The sequence below is a fragment of the Bactrocera oleae genome, chromosome 4 (genome assembly GCF_042242935.1).
Source record: "Bactrocera oleae isolate idBacOlea1 chromosome 4, idBacOlea1, whole genome shotgun sequence".
Taxonomy (NCBI): Eukaryota; Metazoa; Arthropoda; class Insecta; order Diptera; family Tephritidae; genus Bactrocera; species Bactrocera oleae.
Window position 1 is genome coordinate 52574502 of NC_091538.1, and position 17386 is coordinate 52591887.

At 34.3% G+C, this 17386-nt stretch overlaps 1 protein-coding gene and 2 long non-coding RNA genes across 4 annotated transcripts in view; 1 reads left to right on the plus strand and 2 right to left on the minus strand.

Moving 5' to 3' along the window:
- Positions 1-6309: 6309 nt before the first annotated feature.
- On the minus strand, positions 6310-16241 carry RanBPM (Ran-binding protein M). Its single transcript, XM_070107989.1, has 13 exons — positions 16036-16241; positions 13068-14637; positions 11575-11739; positions 11295-11494; positions 11028-11215; positions 10845-10957; positions 10621-10772; positions 10210-10436; positions 10029-10141; positions 9260-9322; positions 9052-9191; positions 7953-8064; positions 6310-7448 (listed from the first exon to the last, which is right to left on the minus strand). The coding sequence occupies exons 2-13, from the start codon at positions 14602-14604 to the stop codon at positions 7312-7314; spliced, it is 3147 nt and encodes a 1048-aa protein (XP_069964090.1). The 5' UTR covers positions 14605-14637; positions 16036-16241; the 3' UTR covers positions 6310-7311.
- Positions 16242-16691: 450 nt separating this feature from the next.
- Positions 16692-17386, minus strand: part of LOC118680990 (uncharacterized) — a 36365-nt gene continuing 35670 nt past the window's right edge. For both annotated transcript variants that reach the window (XR_004976619.2, XR_004976620.2), the window contains one exon: positions 16692-17072. This is a non-coding gene — a long non-coding RNA (uncharacterized lncRNA). The remainder of the gene's footprint in view (positions 17073-17386) is intronic.
- On the plus strand, positions 16696-17312 carry LOC138856945 (uncharacterized). Its single transcript, XR_011395908.1, has 2 exons — positions 16696-16774; positions 16834-17312. It is a non-coding gene; the product is annotated as an uncharacterized lncRNA (long non-coding RNA).

Genomic DNA, 17386 nt, shown 5'->3' on the forward strand with positions numbered 1-17386 from the left:
TTTCTTATTTGTTCATTTCATTTCAATTCAATTGTCTAACAGCATTTAGAATGCGTTCAAGCGAGGCTTATATTGCGAAAACATTGTTTTGAGATTTCAAATCGCGCTTACTGGCCGTTAGCTGAGTCACTTTGAATGCCGCAGCTGGCGCATTGGCTGAGCGGCGCACACGCTCATCAAAAGCTGATTAAAAGTGACGACACTTTCATATACAATATGTACAAATGTGTATATATTAGGGTGGAGCGAAAAAATTTTTTTTTGCTTAGCCTGAGAATCAAATTTGTAGATTATAAATATTTTTGTGGAATTTTGAACATTTTTTTTAGACATCTAGAGGCGGCCCACTCATATTTAAAGTAAATTTTGATTTAAAAAGTTAAATTTTTTTTGGTTTAAACTCTTCACATTTATATAAAAACTATCGAATTTGACGGTTTTTGACTCAAAATTTATTTTAACGCTTAAGGAAAACATGTTGTCGTTTAAGACCTTTTTTAAAACTCCAATAATGACCATAAAAATTTTTTTTAAGTTGAAAACTTTTAATTGGCTCGAAAGAGGACTCTCCACAGCTTCTAGAACATTTATCAAAATTTTTTTCCGAAAAAAAATTTTAACTCGAAGCTTTCCTTTAAAAGATAATAAAAAAAAATGTTTTTTCCGAAAATTTTCTTTTTTTATAATCTACAAATTTGACTATCAGGCTAAGCAAAAAAAATATTTTTTCTTTTCGTTCCGCCCTAGTATGTATGGCATCCAGTTGACATTAATTATTTTGAATATGTGCACGAGTATGATTAATTAATGCCGCTTACTCGACTTTGGGTGCGGCTGTGACCATAAGCGCCATCAATTGAGACAGACTGCTTAACAGTTAACAATGGAAAAAGTGCGTGTTGCACCTGTGAAGCTCTCAAAGCATAGCTTTACCTTCTAAATAAACTTGTAGTATTCACAAAATCTTCCACTTGGCATTATTTTTAATGTGGACTGATCAGTGGTGCTCTTGGTTTATATATGCATGAAACCGTTAATGCCGACATTATGTTGCAGCAAATCTTTGCGACATAAAACTTAGCCTCAAGCATAAGCCCTGCTATGACTCTTCAGATGGAGCCTAAAGAAGTTCAAATGTTGACGACACAAAGAGAAGAGGCCGTTTTCACGTGGTTCGAACCAATTCAGCCATAAAACCCTTTCGCGAACGCATTCGCAGAAATCCAAACAGAAAATTCTCTCAAGTGAAATTAATATATCGACCAGATATAATGTCAAGAGTTATTCGAGATGATTTCCACATGAATGCCTTTACAGCCAAAAAAAAAGAAAACAATTTGACAAAAATGTGAATTCATTGCACTACAGTTTGTGGTTAGAGTTGGAGAACATGGCCGGTGGAATACCCCACAGAAATTTAAATTCTCAAAAAGTCTTCGGTTCGAGCAGCGCCATCAATACCAATAGAAACGGTGACATCTGCTATGGTGAAAGGTGATAATTTCAAAAAAAATATTTTACTTCGCTTATTTAATAAAATTAACTTAAGTAAAAAATGTATTATAGTTAAATTTTTTTAACGCCCTGAACTTGTAACAGAACTTATGGCAGGACAAATTAATTATAGCATTACAATGTAAGTATGTATTTATAAGTATTTTTATGTATTTTATGCAAAATTTTACACTTATCTCAACTCTGATATTGAGTAAAATTCATTTGTATGTAGTATAAATTACACATACATACATATGTATGCTTGTATCAACATAAAATTCCAACCAAATGGAAGCGAGACGCTTATCAGCTTTTTACCATGCTCCATGCGGTCGTTTAATTTACTTGCAATTGGCGACTTTGTCCTCCCCTACCAAAAAAAACTTGAAGGATTGAACAGCCGACAACAGACAAAGTCAGTAAGTTTTCAGTACCAATGTGAACATTGACTTACATACACATCATGTTTGTATGTATTTACCAAATACATATATACATATGTATATATATACATATAAGTATGTATATTTGTTTATATACCACCATGCGGCAATGTGAAAGGCTTTGCATTCCAAAGGCATTGCACATTGAAGCGATATGCTCAGTTTATACGAAATGGCAATAAAATATCCACAAATGAATAAACAAGTAAAATAAGTCAAATATATACACCCATATTGATCATATATTCTTATGTATGCAAGTATGTAGGTTGCAAGCCTGAGATTATCTTATCTATTTATGTAAGTACAAATGTACATATGTCTGCATATATTAGCGAACAGATCAATCGATGCGCTGTGATAAAAAAATGTTCATCCACTCCGAAAAAATTGTATACCCTGAACAGGGTATATTAAGTTTGCCAAGATCTTTGTAACCCCCTAAGGGAAACTTTGCGAACTATAAAAAAAATATTTAAATGATCAAATGATCGAACTGAGTCGATTTAGCTATGTCCGTCTGTCTGTATATACGCGAACTAGTTCCTCAGTTTTCGATCTGAAATACCTCAAAATTGCTTTGCTTAACAAGGTATCTTCAGGAAATTTGACTGCTATTCAAACTGACGAATCACAATCAGATAAAGATCTTTTTATCACCTCTTATGCTATAAACAATGCACCTGTTGAGGGTATTGTAGCTTCCGTGCAGCCGAATTATTCTTGTTTTTGCCTACTGTTCATACTGGTTCATACATTCATACATACATACATGTGTATGTATATACCACACATATGTGAACGACATTTTCCAGTTAAAACAGCAATGATAAACGGAAGCTACAAACTGCCAATAGCTTCAGCGCCAACATTTGCAAGTTCTCCACAAAATGTATGGCATTGTGTTGAAAACATTAGTTTAATATCTGTGTACATAAGTGTACAAAAATGTTTATCGTAAGTACGGTAATTTACTGAGGAAAAAGTTTGTGCGCGGAACATTTTCGGACTGGATAGTATTCTGCAATGTCTTTATCAAAATTAGTTACTATTATGTTTTTTTGTTTTTTGCCTAGCAGACACTATCTACGAATATTAATGTCTGTTGAATGTACTTTTCTATGCACGCATGCTATTTTGCGTATTCACTCACATATTCACCTGTGCCCACTGCCACCCACACACCACCCAAGCTGCTAAGCGCACTTGCTTTGCTCAAACGCATATACAATTTAGTATACATAATTACAAAATTAATATATTGCATTTTCTTGAGTATATGCACATTGCAGTTGATTATAAATGTATGAATATAAAATACAATTTATTTAAACCCAATCTTGGGAAGTAATAGTAATAGTAAACTATTCATATTACACTACTCTATCGGAAAGTGTGTAGTTTTTTTTTGCCACCGCCCCGCCCGTTGATGCGCAATGGTGGTAAAATACACATTTCGAGCGTAAACGCGCCGCTAGCAGCCTTTCTACATGCGAATACTGCCGCCCGGTGCCGCCTCTCAAGCCACACATACTAACATATTTGCTGAGACATATATTATAACAATGCTATTGCATCGATTTTGTGCTTTAAAAACAATAAAAAGTTATTGTAATTTTATCAAAAGTTCATTCTGTCAAACACTGTGCAAAAAAAAAAACAATTATTCATTTGGAAAAACGCGTATGCGATTTTCACTGAATACACATCTGGCGTTTCTACCTCGCCCAGAATGTTGCGACTTGTGTTCGTGTGTGCCTGTGTGTGTGTGGTTGGTACACGATTTTGCGGCTGGTGCTTCGCTGGTCACTTGGTCTTTTTTTTAAGCACTTCCACATACATTATCATTACACTAACAACATTTTCTTCAATTACCACAATGCACTTGCACTTTTTTCCAATTTCTATTGATAAATTCCGATTAATACAATTCGTTTTGCTGGAGTTATTCACAAATTTCTTCGAGCACTCGACTTTTTTGTGTAACCCGCCCGCAAACTTTTTCAACTCTGCTGCCACTGCTGCTGCGAATGCGATTGCTCCTTTGTATTTGGTGTTCCGCTCTCAATGCGGCGCGGCGGCGCTTGTTCATTCAACTTTTTTTCCAATTATTATTTTTTTGGGTGCTCTCTCGCTCTCCAACAATGGGCGCTTGACATTTCGCCAAGGATGACATGATGCGAGACTCTCTCATTTTCGCTGATTTTTCTGTTATTCTCTTTCCCTGATTATTAAAATCAGGGAATTTCGAACAGCTGATGTCAAAAAAAACGGGATGCCAGAAATAAACCAGCCAAAAATAGCTAACAAAAGCAGTGCGAAACGAAATTTCAAGGAACGACACAAATACATTTGAATAACGTGCAACTAAATTTTATTTGTTAATTTAATTTAAAACGTTCATTATAAAACCATGATCTTTTATTATGACTTGTTTTGTTTCTTTGTTATAATTTTTTTTTATTTATATGCAATTTTTTTTATGTTATATGATTTTTTAAAAATTTTATAATATAAATACACGTATATAGGGATGTATATGCGTTATATAGGCCTACTCGGGGACGGAGCACCTAAAAATAATACTGAAATACAAAATACCCAAAAGTTTTTTTTATAATACCCAATCCATTTTCTTTCGACAGTGGCATGATTGGCAAATGTTATAAAAAATGTGGGTTTTGACAGCTCTCTCTCGATTCAAAGAGTCTCGCATCATTTCATCCTTGATTTCGCCGCCAGTGATAGCAAAGCAGCAAGTTTTTGGATATTTGAGTTGTCAAACCGCTTAACGTGCAATTATTTGAAATTTAATTTAATAGACACTAATGAAAAACAACTTTGAAATAAATTTACTAGTATAAGTTGATTTTTGTAAAATTAATTAAATAGAGTCAAAATTTGGTTCCCATTTGATATTAACATGTACCATATAGCATTTGAGCATAATTTTTACATACAGTCATTTACCAACACTGTTTGTCGCTCTTTATGTTCGAAACTTCGAAATCAATATTTGTTTATTAGACGATGGGTGCTGCCATACTTGGGTGCAGCCGGCAGTACTACTGTAAGCAAAATATTTTTTTTTAGAATATGAATTAGGTTTTATATTATCGTTCCTTGTACTGTAATATTTATTTTGATTAAAACAAAAGAAATCCAATACTTTATGTTGGTCGTAAATTCATTTCATTCATATTCAACCTCACTTACATCCGGTCTTAGCTTACTATTGTGGCAACATTGATTTGGAGGTATGACATTTCCGAACTTTTAAATTTACAACATCCGTGCAAGCGCAAGTTTTCTAAACGGATAGAAATGTTTTGCATATCTATTTATTGCCAGAATAAGTTATGAAAACGCCTCGACTCTACCATTTGTTCCAAACCATCACATTTACTGCTTATTATATGTAACAGTCCCAGGATAACATCTGAATACAGTTAATACAGCAATGAAAGAATGTATGTATGGAGATCTGCATATACATAAAGCATCATTCAGAATATGAGGCAACAAAAGTTATGGCTTTATCTACGCACCGACTTTTCCGATGCCCCTGCTTAAATAAGGTACCTATACGCGAAATCCTAAGCGATTGAAGCAAAACAGTTGTTTCTGACCAAGGATTCTGTTAGAATGCATTCCACATAATATTTGGAAATGTTCTGTGCCACAATAAAATATATACGTGTGGGTTTGGAAAAATAACTGAGATCTGACTGCTGCTTAAAATCAGAGTAAAGTGAAATATTGAAGTATTTTTTTTGGTTCCACATGTATGGTTAATCTAAAGTTGCTTGCAATGTCCCAACTTAAGAGGAAGTAGGATTTTAAAATTTTGTTTTTTGAATATTTTGTTTTCAAATGTGTGCATATCTCAAGAATTTTGTGTCTAAATTTCAAGTCGATTGGAGCGAAATTGACGAAGTTATGTTTTTTTATTTTCATACCTGTCTTATGAGCGTTTTACGTCGGATTTCAAAACTTTAAAGCGTTTTCCTCACAACTCATGTTTTCAACGTCGGTTGCTCTCATAAAATCAAAACTACTGCACTGATCGTTTTGAAAATTTTAACACTATTTCTATACATAATTTATAAGGTAACACATTTTTACATATACACTTTTATAATAACAAATTAATCGATTTTTTCTTAATAAATGTAGGTTTTGCGCCTTTTTCCTTCAAATTGTTCCCATAAAATGAAAAATTGAATTTCCGAAATAAAAATGCGCCTTGTTTTACGCGAATTAACCTTATTCCCCTCTTCTGATATAACTTAGATCAAGACTCATGTATTGATATTTTCCCCATAAATATTATCCTTTAATTTCTGATTTATTTAAAGCCAAATTCAAAATATATTTATTTATATATATATATATATATTTATTGAGATAAGTTGAATTCTTTCTGCATTCATTTCGACGAAAATTATTTATTATTAAAGAATAAAACTTCATCAGCTCAATTAAAGTTTGGAAGCATAATAATAGCCGAAAACAAAAATGAAAAAAAAGAATATAAACGCTATTCGCTTAACTTAACCACTAATCGATAATTACAACTAACAATATAGAGTTTCGTAAAGAGCACGAAAAAAATCTGCATTTAAATCTCACTGCTTTCGCTTTAAACACGTAACTGTTGAAGACGCGACGTTTTTCGTGCAAAAGTACATACGTTGCGCTTAAATGTGAATTTATTTATTATTATTATTATTATTATTTCATGAGTGGTGTTTGTATACAAATTTAAGCACAGAATTTTGTTTTTCAATTTTAATTTACTTAATCGATGATTGGTGGATATTTTAAACAAAAACAAAACTTTTGATTAAAAGTTAAAGGCAATAGTGTGTATATATATATGCATATGTGTGTGTGTGTGCTTGAAAATTAAACTAATGAACAAATCCAATTTACTGTTTGTTGTTAAATGTTTGCTTTTGTTTGTATGTATGTATATATATTGTATAATTTACGCGGCCATTCTTTTTTCTTTTGGAGTACTTGAGGGGGGGAAATTATGACTACTACCGCTACATTGAACCACATGTATAATACGTGGGTCTTGGTGTTACTAGAAAACTGAAAATTTTAATAATTATCGTTGATTGTTGAAATTATAGTTAAACAAGTTTAGTTGATTATAAATGAATAATTTGCGTTCGCTCTTCTATGTTTTGTTTTTTAAATACGATAATTAGAAAAAATCTAAATAAGTGCAATAAGGAGCACAATCGGAGCGCATGCTGGTGTCGAACGATGGCGGACACACCAACCACCACCATGCTGTGGGACACGACGACGACGACGACGTTAGCTACGACGTTTCGAACATCTTCAAGCGCAGAGTGGGTCAATTTTGTGGAAAGACATCTTCGATATTTACGAACGCACAAGCACCGAGCGATTCCCGAGCCATCACCTTAAGCAATTCAGCGGCGTGCGCTACGCACACGTCAAGTGGCGGGCGACGTGGATAGTTCATCGATTCTGGAAGATATCAGTTATATTAAAATTAGAGATATTAAAAGCAAAAATCGAAACATAATTAAAAAATAATTTTCGGTATCGAACAGAATTTTAATCTATCTGAGTTCGCTGAATTTTTTTTTTTTATAAATTATGGTAGAAACAAGAAAAAATTTGATTAATTAATGAATAAAATTTTTTTTTATCGAAAAAAGATTTATTATTCTATCTAACTGTTAAAAATTAATACTTAATCCTTATTCATTACAACAAAGTTTTTGTTACTTTCAATATAATAATATCACAAATTTGTAGCTTTTTTCTATAAAGTGTAAATTGTATCTCATTAAAGGTAAATAACCTAAAATATTTTTACATTCATTTGAGATAATTGAAATGGACTTAAATGCTCTTCAAAATTTAGATAGGACTATAAAATTTCTTTTTCTGAATATTTGAAATTTATTTGAATTATAAATTATACCCTTCTCGATTTCACATCGTGCTATATAAACATAATCTTACCTAAAATGGCGGAATTGAGTGCTGTGCAAACGTTTTCTCGTTTCGTGGGACAAAGTTGCCAACCCAACGGGCTGGACCAGGGATTTGAATAGGCAATCAAACTAAATGCATCCTGTTGGAGAAAATATAAATATTATTAAAGTATTGTAATGTAGTTTTCAAAAATAATATAATGACTAAATAACACCGGTCAACAAAAAACGGGAAATTTTATTTTTAGCTTTTAACGGTTGCTTTTGCCTGATACACATGGGCCTAATTTGCCCATATAAGCCTAAAAGAAACCCGAAAAAATTTCCACAAAAGCAAACTTTAATCAAAGAAACCAAATTTATTCTTATTTTTGGTGTAAGAGAAACTGAATTGACAAAAAAACAAAAGAAAAAACGTTAACCTCGGTGGCACCGCACTTATAATACCCTGTACAGGTGCACTTTTTTTTAGCATAAAGGGGTATAAAAAACCTTTTCTCTTGATTTTGGTCGATTAGTTTAAATGTCAGCTATATGCTATAGCGGTCTGATCTAAACAATATGTTCGAAGATTTGAGCGTTGCCAGAGATAATAATCCATGCCAAATTTCGTGAAGATATCTGGTCAAATAAAAAAGTTTTCCGTACAAGTATATGTATTTGATCGTTCCGTTGGTATGGCAGCTCTATGCTATGGTGGTCCGATCTGAACTATTTGTTCGAAAATTTTACCGTTGTTTTTGACAATAATCCATACTAAATTTCGTGAAGATATCTGGTCAAATAAAAAAGTTTTCCGTACAACTTGGTCAGTTTGTATGGCAACTATATGTTATAGTGGTCTGATATCGTCGGTTCCGACAAATGAGCAGCTTCTTCGGGAGAAAAGGACGTGTGCAAAATTTCATAACGATATCTCAAAAAGTGAGAGACTAATTCGCGTATATACAGACAGACGGATATGGTGAAATCGACTCAGCTGGTCACGCTTCTGGGTAAATAGCTCTATATCAAACTTAACATACCCTGTTCAGGATATAAGAATTAAAATAACCTTGTCATGCACTTGTTTGACTTGCCACCCAGAATTATCTAGAACAGTGGTTGTGCTCGTACAAAATACTTACTTCCAACATTTGTCGATCCTCATCGTTTAATTTATTCTCCTTCTCCAATTGCTGCCCCATTTGAGATAGCTCTTTACCGAATTCCAATATCCGTTCGATGCCATGACTATATTTCTGTGCGGAAGGTGATACGTCGATGTCTAGCGTAATAAAAGAGTATATTTATTTTCAAACATTTATTTTTAAATAAAGTTGTGTGACTACAAACCCATTTCCTCATCAACGTCTAAAGAACTATTGAAATTAGAACTGCCGTTTTTGCATGAGTTACCTAGGTAGAAAAACATTGATATATATTAGATATAGGGATGAAAAGTGGGATCAAAATTTGAATGCAATTGACAATTGAAATTTTGTATGCATAAATAAAAACTGTATTTTTCCGAATTTAAATTAAATTTTTTGTCTTAATATTTTAAGGTAACTTTTTGTTATTTAAATTTTTCAATCTTAATAAAAATAAGAAAAAACATTAACTTCGGTTGCGCCGAAGCTATAATACACTTCACAAATACAAAAGTTTCCTGGCAAGGACTTTGATCGGACAGTTTGTAAGGTAGCTATATGCTATAGTGGTATGATCTGAACAATTTCTGCAGGGATTGTAGAGTTGTCTTGGACAATATTCTACAAGAAATTTTGTAAAGATATTTTCGCAAATGAAAAAGTTGTCCAAACAAGAACTGAATTTTGATCATACATTTTGTAGGGCTGATATATGCTATAGTGGTCCGATATTGGCAATTCCGACAAGTGGGTAGCTTTTTGAAGAGAAAAAGATGTGTGCCAAATTCAAGACAGACGGACATGACTAAATCGATTCAGCTCGTCATGCTAATATATACCGTATATATAAATATTATAAGGTCTCCGACGTTTTCTTCTGGTTGATACAAACTTCGTGGCAAATTTCAGGATATAAATATTATTATATTACTTTAAAAATAAATTTAATATAGCTTTGTTTAACTCCTTACCGTTGGTGTGCATATTTAACTCCATTTCTACATCATTCAAATAATCGATATTGGTGCTATTGTTTTTATTACTAATTGAAATCGCATCACCAGAGCAGTTCTCATCCGTAACACTATGTGTTGAAAGGGGATAAACGCTAGTAAAAGATTTTCAATTAAACAATTAACATTTTACACTTACGATGTGTTTTTCAGTTCCTGTTGATGCGCATGATTATCGGCATTTATCACAGCTGAATTTGTTGTTGTTGATGTTGTCACCATAGTCTGTGCATTATTATGTGCTACTGTGCTCTTACCATTCTGATACGATTTGGTTGACTGTATGACCGATGTTTGATTCGGTGGCGTTGTCTGCGTTTGTGTTGTGATCGAATTTGTTAATTTATTATTAGTAGTAGGGCAATACTGAACCAACAGACACACAAAATGAAAAAATAAGGACACAGAAAAGCAAAAAAAAAAAACAAAACATAAATGATTACATGCAAATGTGTTAGTAAAGACTTTCTTCTTTTCTTGTTTTTTTTTTTTGTTTTGTTAGGTTAAGTTACACTAAGCTAAGATTTGTTTATCCATAACTTTTCTTTACCTCAATATCGGAGCCATTAACCATTTCTATGAACTGTCTGCACTTCAGCATGAACCAAAGACTTTTGTTATTCTCCAATAGACCCGGATAAGAGCGCAGCGTGTGCTCAATGGCGTGGCCCATTTTGCCGGATAATACCAGTTTTAATATTTCTTTAATGCAGATTGGAAAAAGCAATTTAATTGAAATAAATAACCGTTATTTATATAATGACGCAAACATACTTTGACGATTTCGAATCGATGAAATATCCTCTTGAAACGTTTGCCCAGTGGTTCGAGCGAATGCCTCTGCAGTCTGACTATAACCATTGTGCAAGAGATAGGATGATACCATTCTGAAAATGTAGAAGATAATGTGTAAAATATTATTTAAGAACTATTTATACGTTTTGTTGAGCAACTCACTTGTGTAGCAGTGTCGTTGGATCACCCTGATCGAGCGTCATGGGAAAATCATAGATGGCGGTCCTCATTTGAGCGCGCATTTGTTTCATCATATCTTCGATTTGATCAAATTTGAATGGTTCCTGGCCAAAATTGGCATCGATCTCCTCACCAGGCGTTTGTAGACCAACAGTTGGATATAGTTTACACTAATAAATATTGAAATACACGCATGTAGCGCATAGTCAAATCAGCTCATTTGTATGTACGTACATATATACTACTTACTTTATGTACCGGTAAATCCCTGAATGCGACACCCAGATCAATGCCATTCTTTGTGTAAAAACATGAATTATCCACGAAATTCACACAGCAACCGATTATATCGCCAGTTGTGAAAGTCGGTCCGTACGACTGACCAGTATTGGATTGAGCATATGAATTGCCATCGTCACCATGGTAACCATACGTATGTTTGTCCCAACCTGAAAGAGAAAATGGCGAATGGAAAACGAAATTAATATTATTTGCATTTATTGGTGAATAAAATACGCGCTGCCTTTACCTGGTAAACGATTCATACGAAATTGCTGAGCTGTCAAACCGATACCCATATAGCCATCTTTACCTTTCGATATGATTTTCACTTCAAAATAGTATAGGCCACAGGCGGGTGGAATCGGATGAGCTGCGCGCACAGAGGCTGAACCGTCGTGCTTAGTACCTACGCCTGCAAATAAATGGCGTAAAATGAATATATGGCGTAATGCAAGTGTCCTGATCAAGGACATGACAATCTGAAAGAGGCTGCGTTAGGCGCTTTTAAAAATAAACTGATTTTAAAATATCCTGCAGTCATTTTTTATATTAACATATTACATATGTATGTAATTATAACAATTAATTTGAAACGCTTTTATTCATTCAGACAATGTACAAGTATAGTAGCGATCTTCTTTGGAACTGCGTTGTGCAGTTTGCGCCTTAATACTTTTCGATTAACGAAAATATAACCAGATTTTTTTTAATGCATCTTACGAGCGACAGATTCATTTATAAATAAAGATAAGTACACAATATGCACTTAACTACAATAATTATAAGTAAAATTAATATGAACTCAATTTTCAGGCATAAAATGCAACTAGTTTAAATGTAAACAACAACTATGCGCTTGATAAACCTATATCAGCTGATGGTATTATGATTGTAGCAACTACGAACAACAACAGTAAACAGATGCACACGTACATCTGTTTATAAATGTCAAAAGGAGTACCGACAATAAAAAGCATGCGTAAAAAAGTTCAAACCAAATACAAAAACAAACACACAAATAACCAGGCCAATGACAGAGGGCGATGAAGCGAGAACAACCGAAATGCTTTCGTGCTGGACAACTTCGTGTTTGTTTCCCTTCCGTTTATTCCGTTGTTGTGTATAAAGACGTTTTCTATTTTTTCCCCTCCGATTTGGTACATAAAATGGCAGAACAGAATGCACTCCACTGTAGTGATGACAAAGGTAAATAAAGCGTATATGGAAAACGCAATAAAGAGCAGTGGACATGGAAAATTAAGGGAAATGAATGAAGTGAGGAGAAATTGCATGCACACATATGCATGTACATATGTATTTGCGTATGTATATAACGAAAAACTGCTTGATATGGGTCGAGTGAAGATCAAACCGCCTACCATTTGCTGTTAACAATTATGAGGATTATTTATTAACACATTTTAATATACTAGCAATAAATATGTGTATAATTAAAAAAAATCTGATTGTTTTTTTTTTTCAATTAATTTTAACTTTTTCCGCACACCCACATATTTACATAGCTCAAACACTATGAAAGCAAGTTCTGCATTTCCGCCAGCTCCTTAATTTCTAATTTCGTTTCCTTTTTTAAGGACGCGCATATTTCGCGCTTAAAAGCTTCTCGAGTTAATATTAGTTTTCTATTTTTACTCGGTGCGTACTAGTCTAGTATTTTTTCGATCGGTTGTGTCTTATGGAAATAATGAAAAGTAATGCATTTATTAAAGTTTCACTCACCTTTATAGTGTACATGTAGATTATTCTGCGATAGTCCAATCGATAGACATTTGTCGTGTGGACTCCAGCAGCGTGGCAGTGGAGTTTCAGCTTCATTCACATTTGGATAGAGCATTTTTAGGCGATCGGTCACTTGCTGACGCGAATGATGATTATGATTGCTACTGCTGTGGCCACCAGCGCCAGCGATAGTGCTTGATAGGGCAGTGGCACCGCCGCCGCCGCCGCCGGACGGGTTGTCGCTATTGCTGCTGCTCCCAAGCATGTTTGCTGTTAGTATTGTGTTTGTATTTGCGCCGTTACTGGGATTTATTTGGCTGACAAAGCTAATGCCGCTATTATTGTTATTATTGCTGCTGATGCTGATGCTATCGCCCCCACCGGACAAAGCAGGTATGTCAAACGCAAATGGTGAATTATTTATGCAGCCACCAAAATTGGGATAATAATGATGATGGTGGTGGTGGTTTAGTGGGTGCGTGAATGGATGGTGTGTAAAATGCGTAGCGTACGATAGTGCAGCAGGTGACTTCGGTGCTCGAACGAGTTGTTCGCCACTAAAATTCTCTTCGTCGTCAGCGTCGGCGTCTTCGTCGTCCTCTTCTTGCAACAGCAATGGCAGTGATATTGGAGGTGTTTGGTTACGTATATTAGATGCGCTACTACCAGCTGCACCCTCACCTATTACGCTCAGTGTTGAGCGTTGAGCACCGCTCAAACTTTCCACGGACTGTTCTTGCTGCTGTAGACGCTGGCGTTGTTGTTGCGACTGCTGCTGTTGACTTGTTGATGCAATTTCAGCATTCAGTCCAATAGCTTCACTCGCAGCTGATTCTAATGCAGATGCATCAATCGTATCGGCAATCGGACTATTGTCTACAAAATCAGATGGATGCGTTAATTGTAGTTCTTCTTGTATGTCCTGTTGCTCAAGTGCTTGCTGGTGCTGTGCTGTGGCTGCTGCTTCCGAAATCGGCTGTTGTTGTTGCTGCTGCTGTTGCTCTTGTTCGAGTGGTGGTGGTGGTGATGGCGGTGGTGGTAGTAGTGCGTGTTGCTGGAGGGAGGGAGAGGGAGAATGTTCAAAATGAAGCGCATGTTCAGAGTGTGTTTGTTCTTGTTGTAATTGTTGTGGTTCTTGCTGATGATGATATAGTTGAAGATTGTGTGACGATGATGTTGGCGACGATGATGATGAGGAGGATGAAGGAGGTGGGGTGGTATTGTTATTGAATAATAGGGTTGAAGCGAAAACTGAATTGTCTGGCAAATGACCTGCCGTATGATGTTGTTGCTGTGGTGGTGTTGGTGGTGGCGGTGGTGATGGTGATGGCGGTTGTGGCAATCCAACTGCACCGATGCGTTCATCTAAGGGCTCTGGCAACGCCTCGGGCTGTACAAAATGCACGCCACCATCATTATCAGTTGACTGCAATATTGGGAGCATAGGTAAATTTGCGAGCAAATTGCTGCTGCTGCTATTGTTGCTGCTACTCGTCGACGAAGAATTCAATTGTTCATTATCGTTATCAGTATCCATTTTTTATGACTTTAAAATGTTGAAATTAGTCAACTGAAAATATGGTACACACTTTTTTTTAAAAAGCTACCACTCAAGTGTGTGCATTAAATATTTATAGACAACAGAATTTTGAGGGAAAAGAGTTGGGTCTGTCGTTATTGGTTACCATCATCAACATCATCGTCGCAACATCAGCGCTAATGGGTACTTAAAAACACATACAATACATAAAATATTTCCCATTGAAAAATTTTTGTTTATAATTTTTGGAATGCTTAAATGGAAGAAGTGTCGGCCAAGTCGTTGCTATAAAATATATTCCAGTGACGCATTTAACACAATTGTTTCGAAGAAATTGCAATACATTGCCTGAAAAAGAGGTCAAGGTTGCACTGTCCTAAATCTATGCTGACCCTGGCATGGAAATACTTTTAACATGTTTTTTTGTTAAATATTTCTATGATTTCAGCTAAATCTACATGGAGAGCACCACATGGAATATCTATTAACTGCATAGAATACAAATTTATGCAGTTTCAATAACTGCAATTAGGTCGCACCCATTTAAAGCAACAGCTATTATGTATACAAATAGTATTCAAAGAAAATAACTCTATAATATCCAGTAATCTCGTAGCCACTAGGTGCTGGTTATGATACTACTTTTCCCATCTATTACGCTGCATTTATGTATTTTATTTTTTCGTTTTTGTTAAACGACAGCTGTGAACTGGCAAGTGAAAGCAACAATGATTTGTATAAAATCAATATATCACCTTTACGCACGTCACGGCTTAAATTAGATTTTAGTCAAATTTATTCTATACATTGCACATTTTGTCACAGAGATGCTTGTGTTTTTAAAATATATTACAACTTATGTGCGAAGTTTTTCACTTTTTTAATACGTTCTACTGATTTTCTTTGTTTTGCACTCTTGATAAAGTGACAATCACACGAAAAAGGCACAAACACGCACACACACAAATACACAAATACATAACTCCTCTTGCTCTTCATAAATTTCTTTTCTATTGTTCTGTTCTGTATCTATGTGCGACATTTATGCATTTCGTTTTGTTTCCTTGTACATTGTCAAAGTCTTCTTCTTCAACTCCTTGTGTTTTTCTTGTATTCTGCGCTTTGATCGCACTTTCGTCTCAATTTAACAACAACAATCTAAACATATATGTATGTATGCATAAAAGCGAAATTCATGCATAAAAGATATAAAGTAAAATTGATGAACAATGGAGTTGCTGACTAGCTGTATATATTATCATCTTTTTTCGTTGGGTAACTGGAAGAAATTTCCTTTAGCACACAGAATTCGGTGTACTTTCGCATTTATGACCTCACTCTAAATAAATATTATGTATTGAAATCGAGGCAATTGTGATCCCACGCATTGCGCTGTCACAATTTGCTTTATCTCGCCACTTTATTCACCTTGGTAGATAATAAAACCACGATCGATTTTTTTTTCACTTTACAGCAGCACACGCTGGCTATTTCGCTCCACTTGATCTTTGATAATCAAAAGTTTAATTTTTATGATAATATTTATTCCTTCCTTTCTTATTTATTTTTATCCTTTCCCGAAAAAACACAACTTCCACTTCGACTGTCGACTGTCGCAGCAGAAATGATATAGTGCTGCCAGTGAATTGTCTACTGCTTATCTTTGCATATTCGTAATTATCGATAACAATGAGATGCCACATCATGAAATTTTATAATATGCATTCCGATATATGAAAAATTATATATTTGAAAATCGCATTTTACTCAATTGATGAATTTTTAATTATTGTTGAAAGAAATGAAAGTTAAGATAGAAATATTTTGCATTTGACTATGTCACCTCCGTATTTGTGGCAAAACATATAACAGCAGGATTTGGCTACTGTATTACGAAATTAATTTAATTAAGGATCTTATTTCTTTTATTTTGCATTTTTTCCGCAAAAAATTATTGATTACTTATGACAAAAATTACTCTACCCAACTTTTATGCACATAATGAAAAAATAAGTAGACAATAATATTCTATAACATATTTATCGATATTTTATTTATCAATATCAAATTTTTCAAATATCCGATTTTTACTAAATGCATATCCATGTATACACAATACATATTATTTTAATTAATTTGTTTGTTTAAATTTTGAGCAACGAGAATGGTAAGTTTTGGAAACTTTAATATTTGCTTACAATTATTAATAAATATCGTGTTTCATAGATTTTTGAAAGAAAATTTTAATAATGAAAGCATTGGCTTTAAGGAACCAGACAAATACCTTGCGCAACGATGATTTTTCAAAGAAAAGTCGGTAGAAACGACTGCGCCTTCTTCATTTATTGTCGTATCTCCATTGCAATCACCGGTTTGTCTACCTTCGCCATCAGCGATGATAATGTCGCCAACCGAGCCTTCATCACTGACCATGTCGTCACCAGAGCAGTTAGCATTGTGCGAATCTGGAAATCAAAAAAAAAAAACATTTAGAAAGTTTAATGCTGAAAAAATTTGACAAAATAGAAAAACAACTGGAGAAATCAAATCAAGTTTTTAATGAAACAGGCCGAAAAATAATGATAATAACAGAAATATTATATTAGTTGAAAACGACGTTAAAAAACACAACTGATGGAAGATTATGTAAAAGATACACAAGTAATAAATAACCCATTGCTTGACTTTCTAATAAAATAAATAAATTAATTAATATGTTTTCATTCTGGAAGATGTTCATCGCTGCCTTAAAATAGCTCTTTCCTCCAGTATGTTACTA

What these genes read in the sequence shown, in the direction of transcription:
- RanBPM (XM_070107989.1), bottom strand. Translation starts at nt 14,604, where the DNA reads ATGGATACTGATAACGATAATGAACAATTGAATTCTTCGTCGACGAGT. An exon ending in GTTAAATATGCACACCAACG is followed by an intron (nt 9,323 to 10,028) that starts GTAAGGAGTTAA and finishes TTTTCTACCTAG; the next exon opens with GTAACTCATGCAAAAACGGC. An exon ending in ACTCAATTCCGCCATTTTAG is followed by an intron (nt 7,449 to 7,952) that starts GTAAGATTATGT and finishes GATATCTTCCAG; the next exon opens with AATCGATGAACTATCCACGT.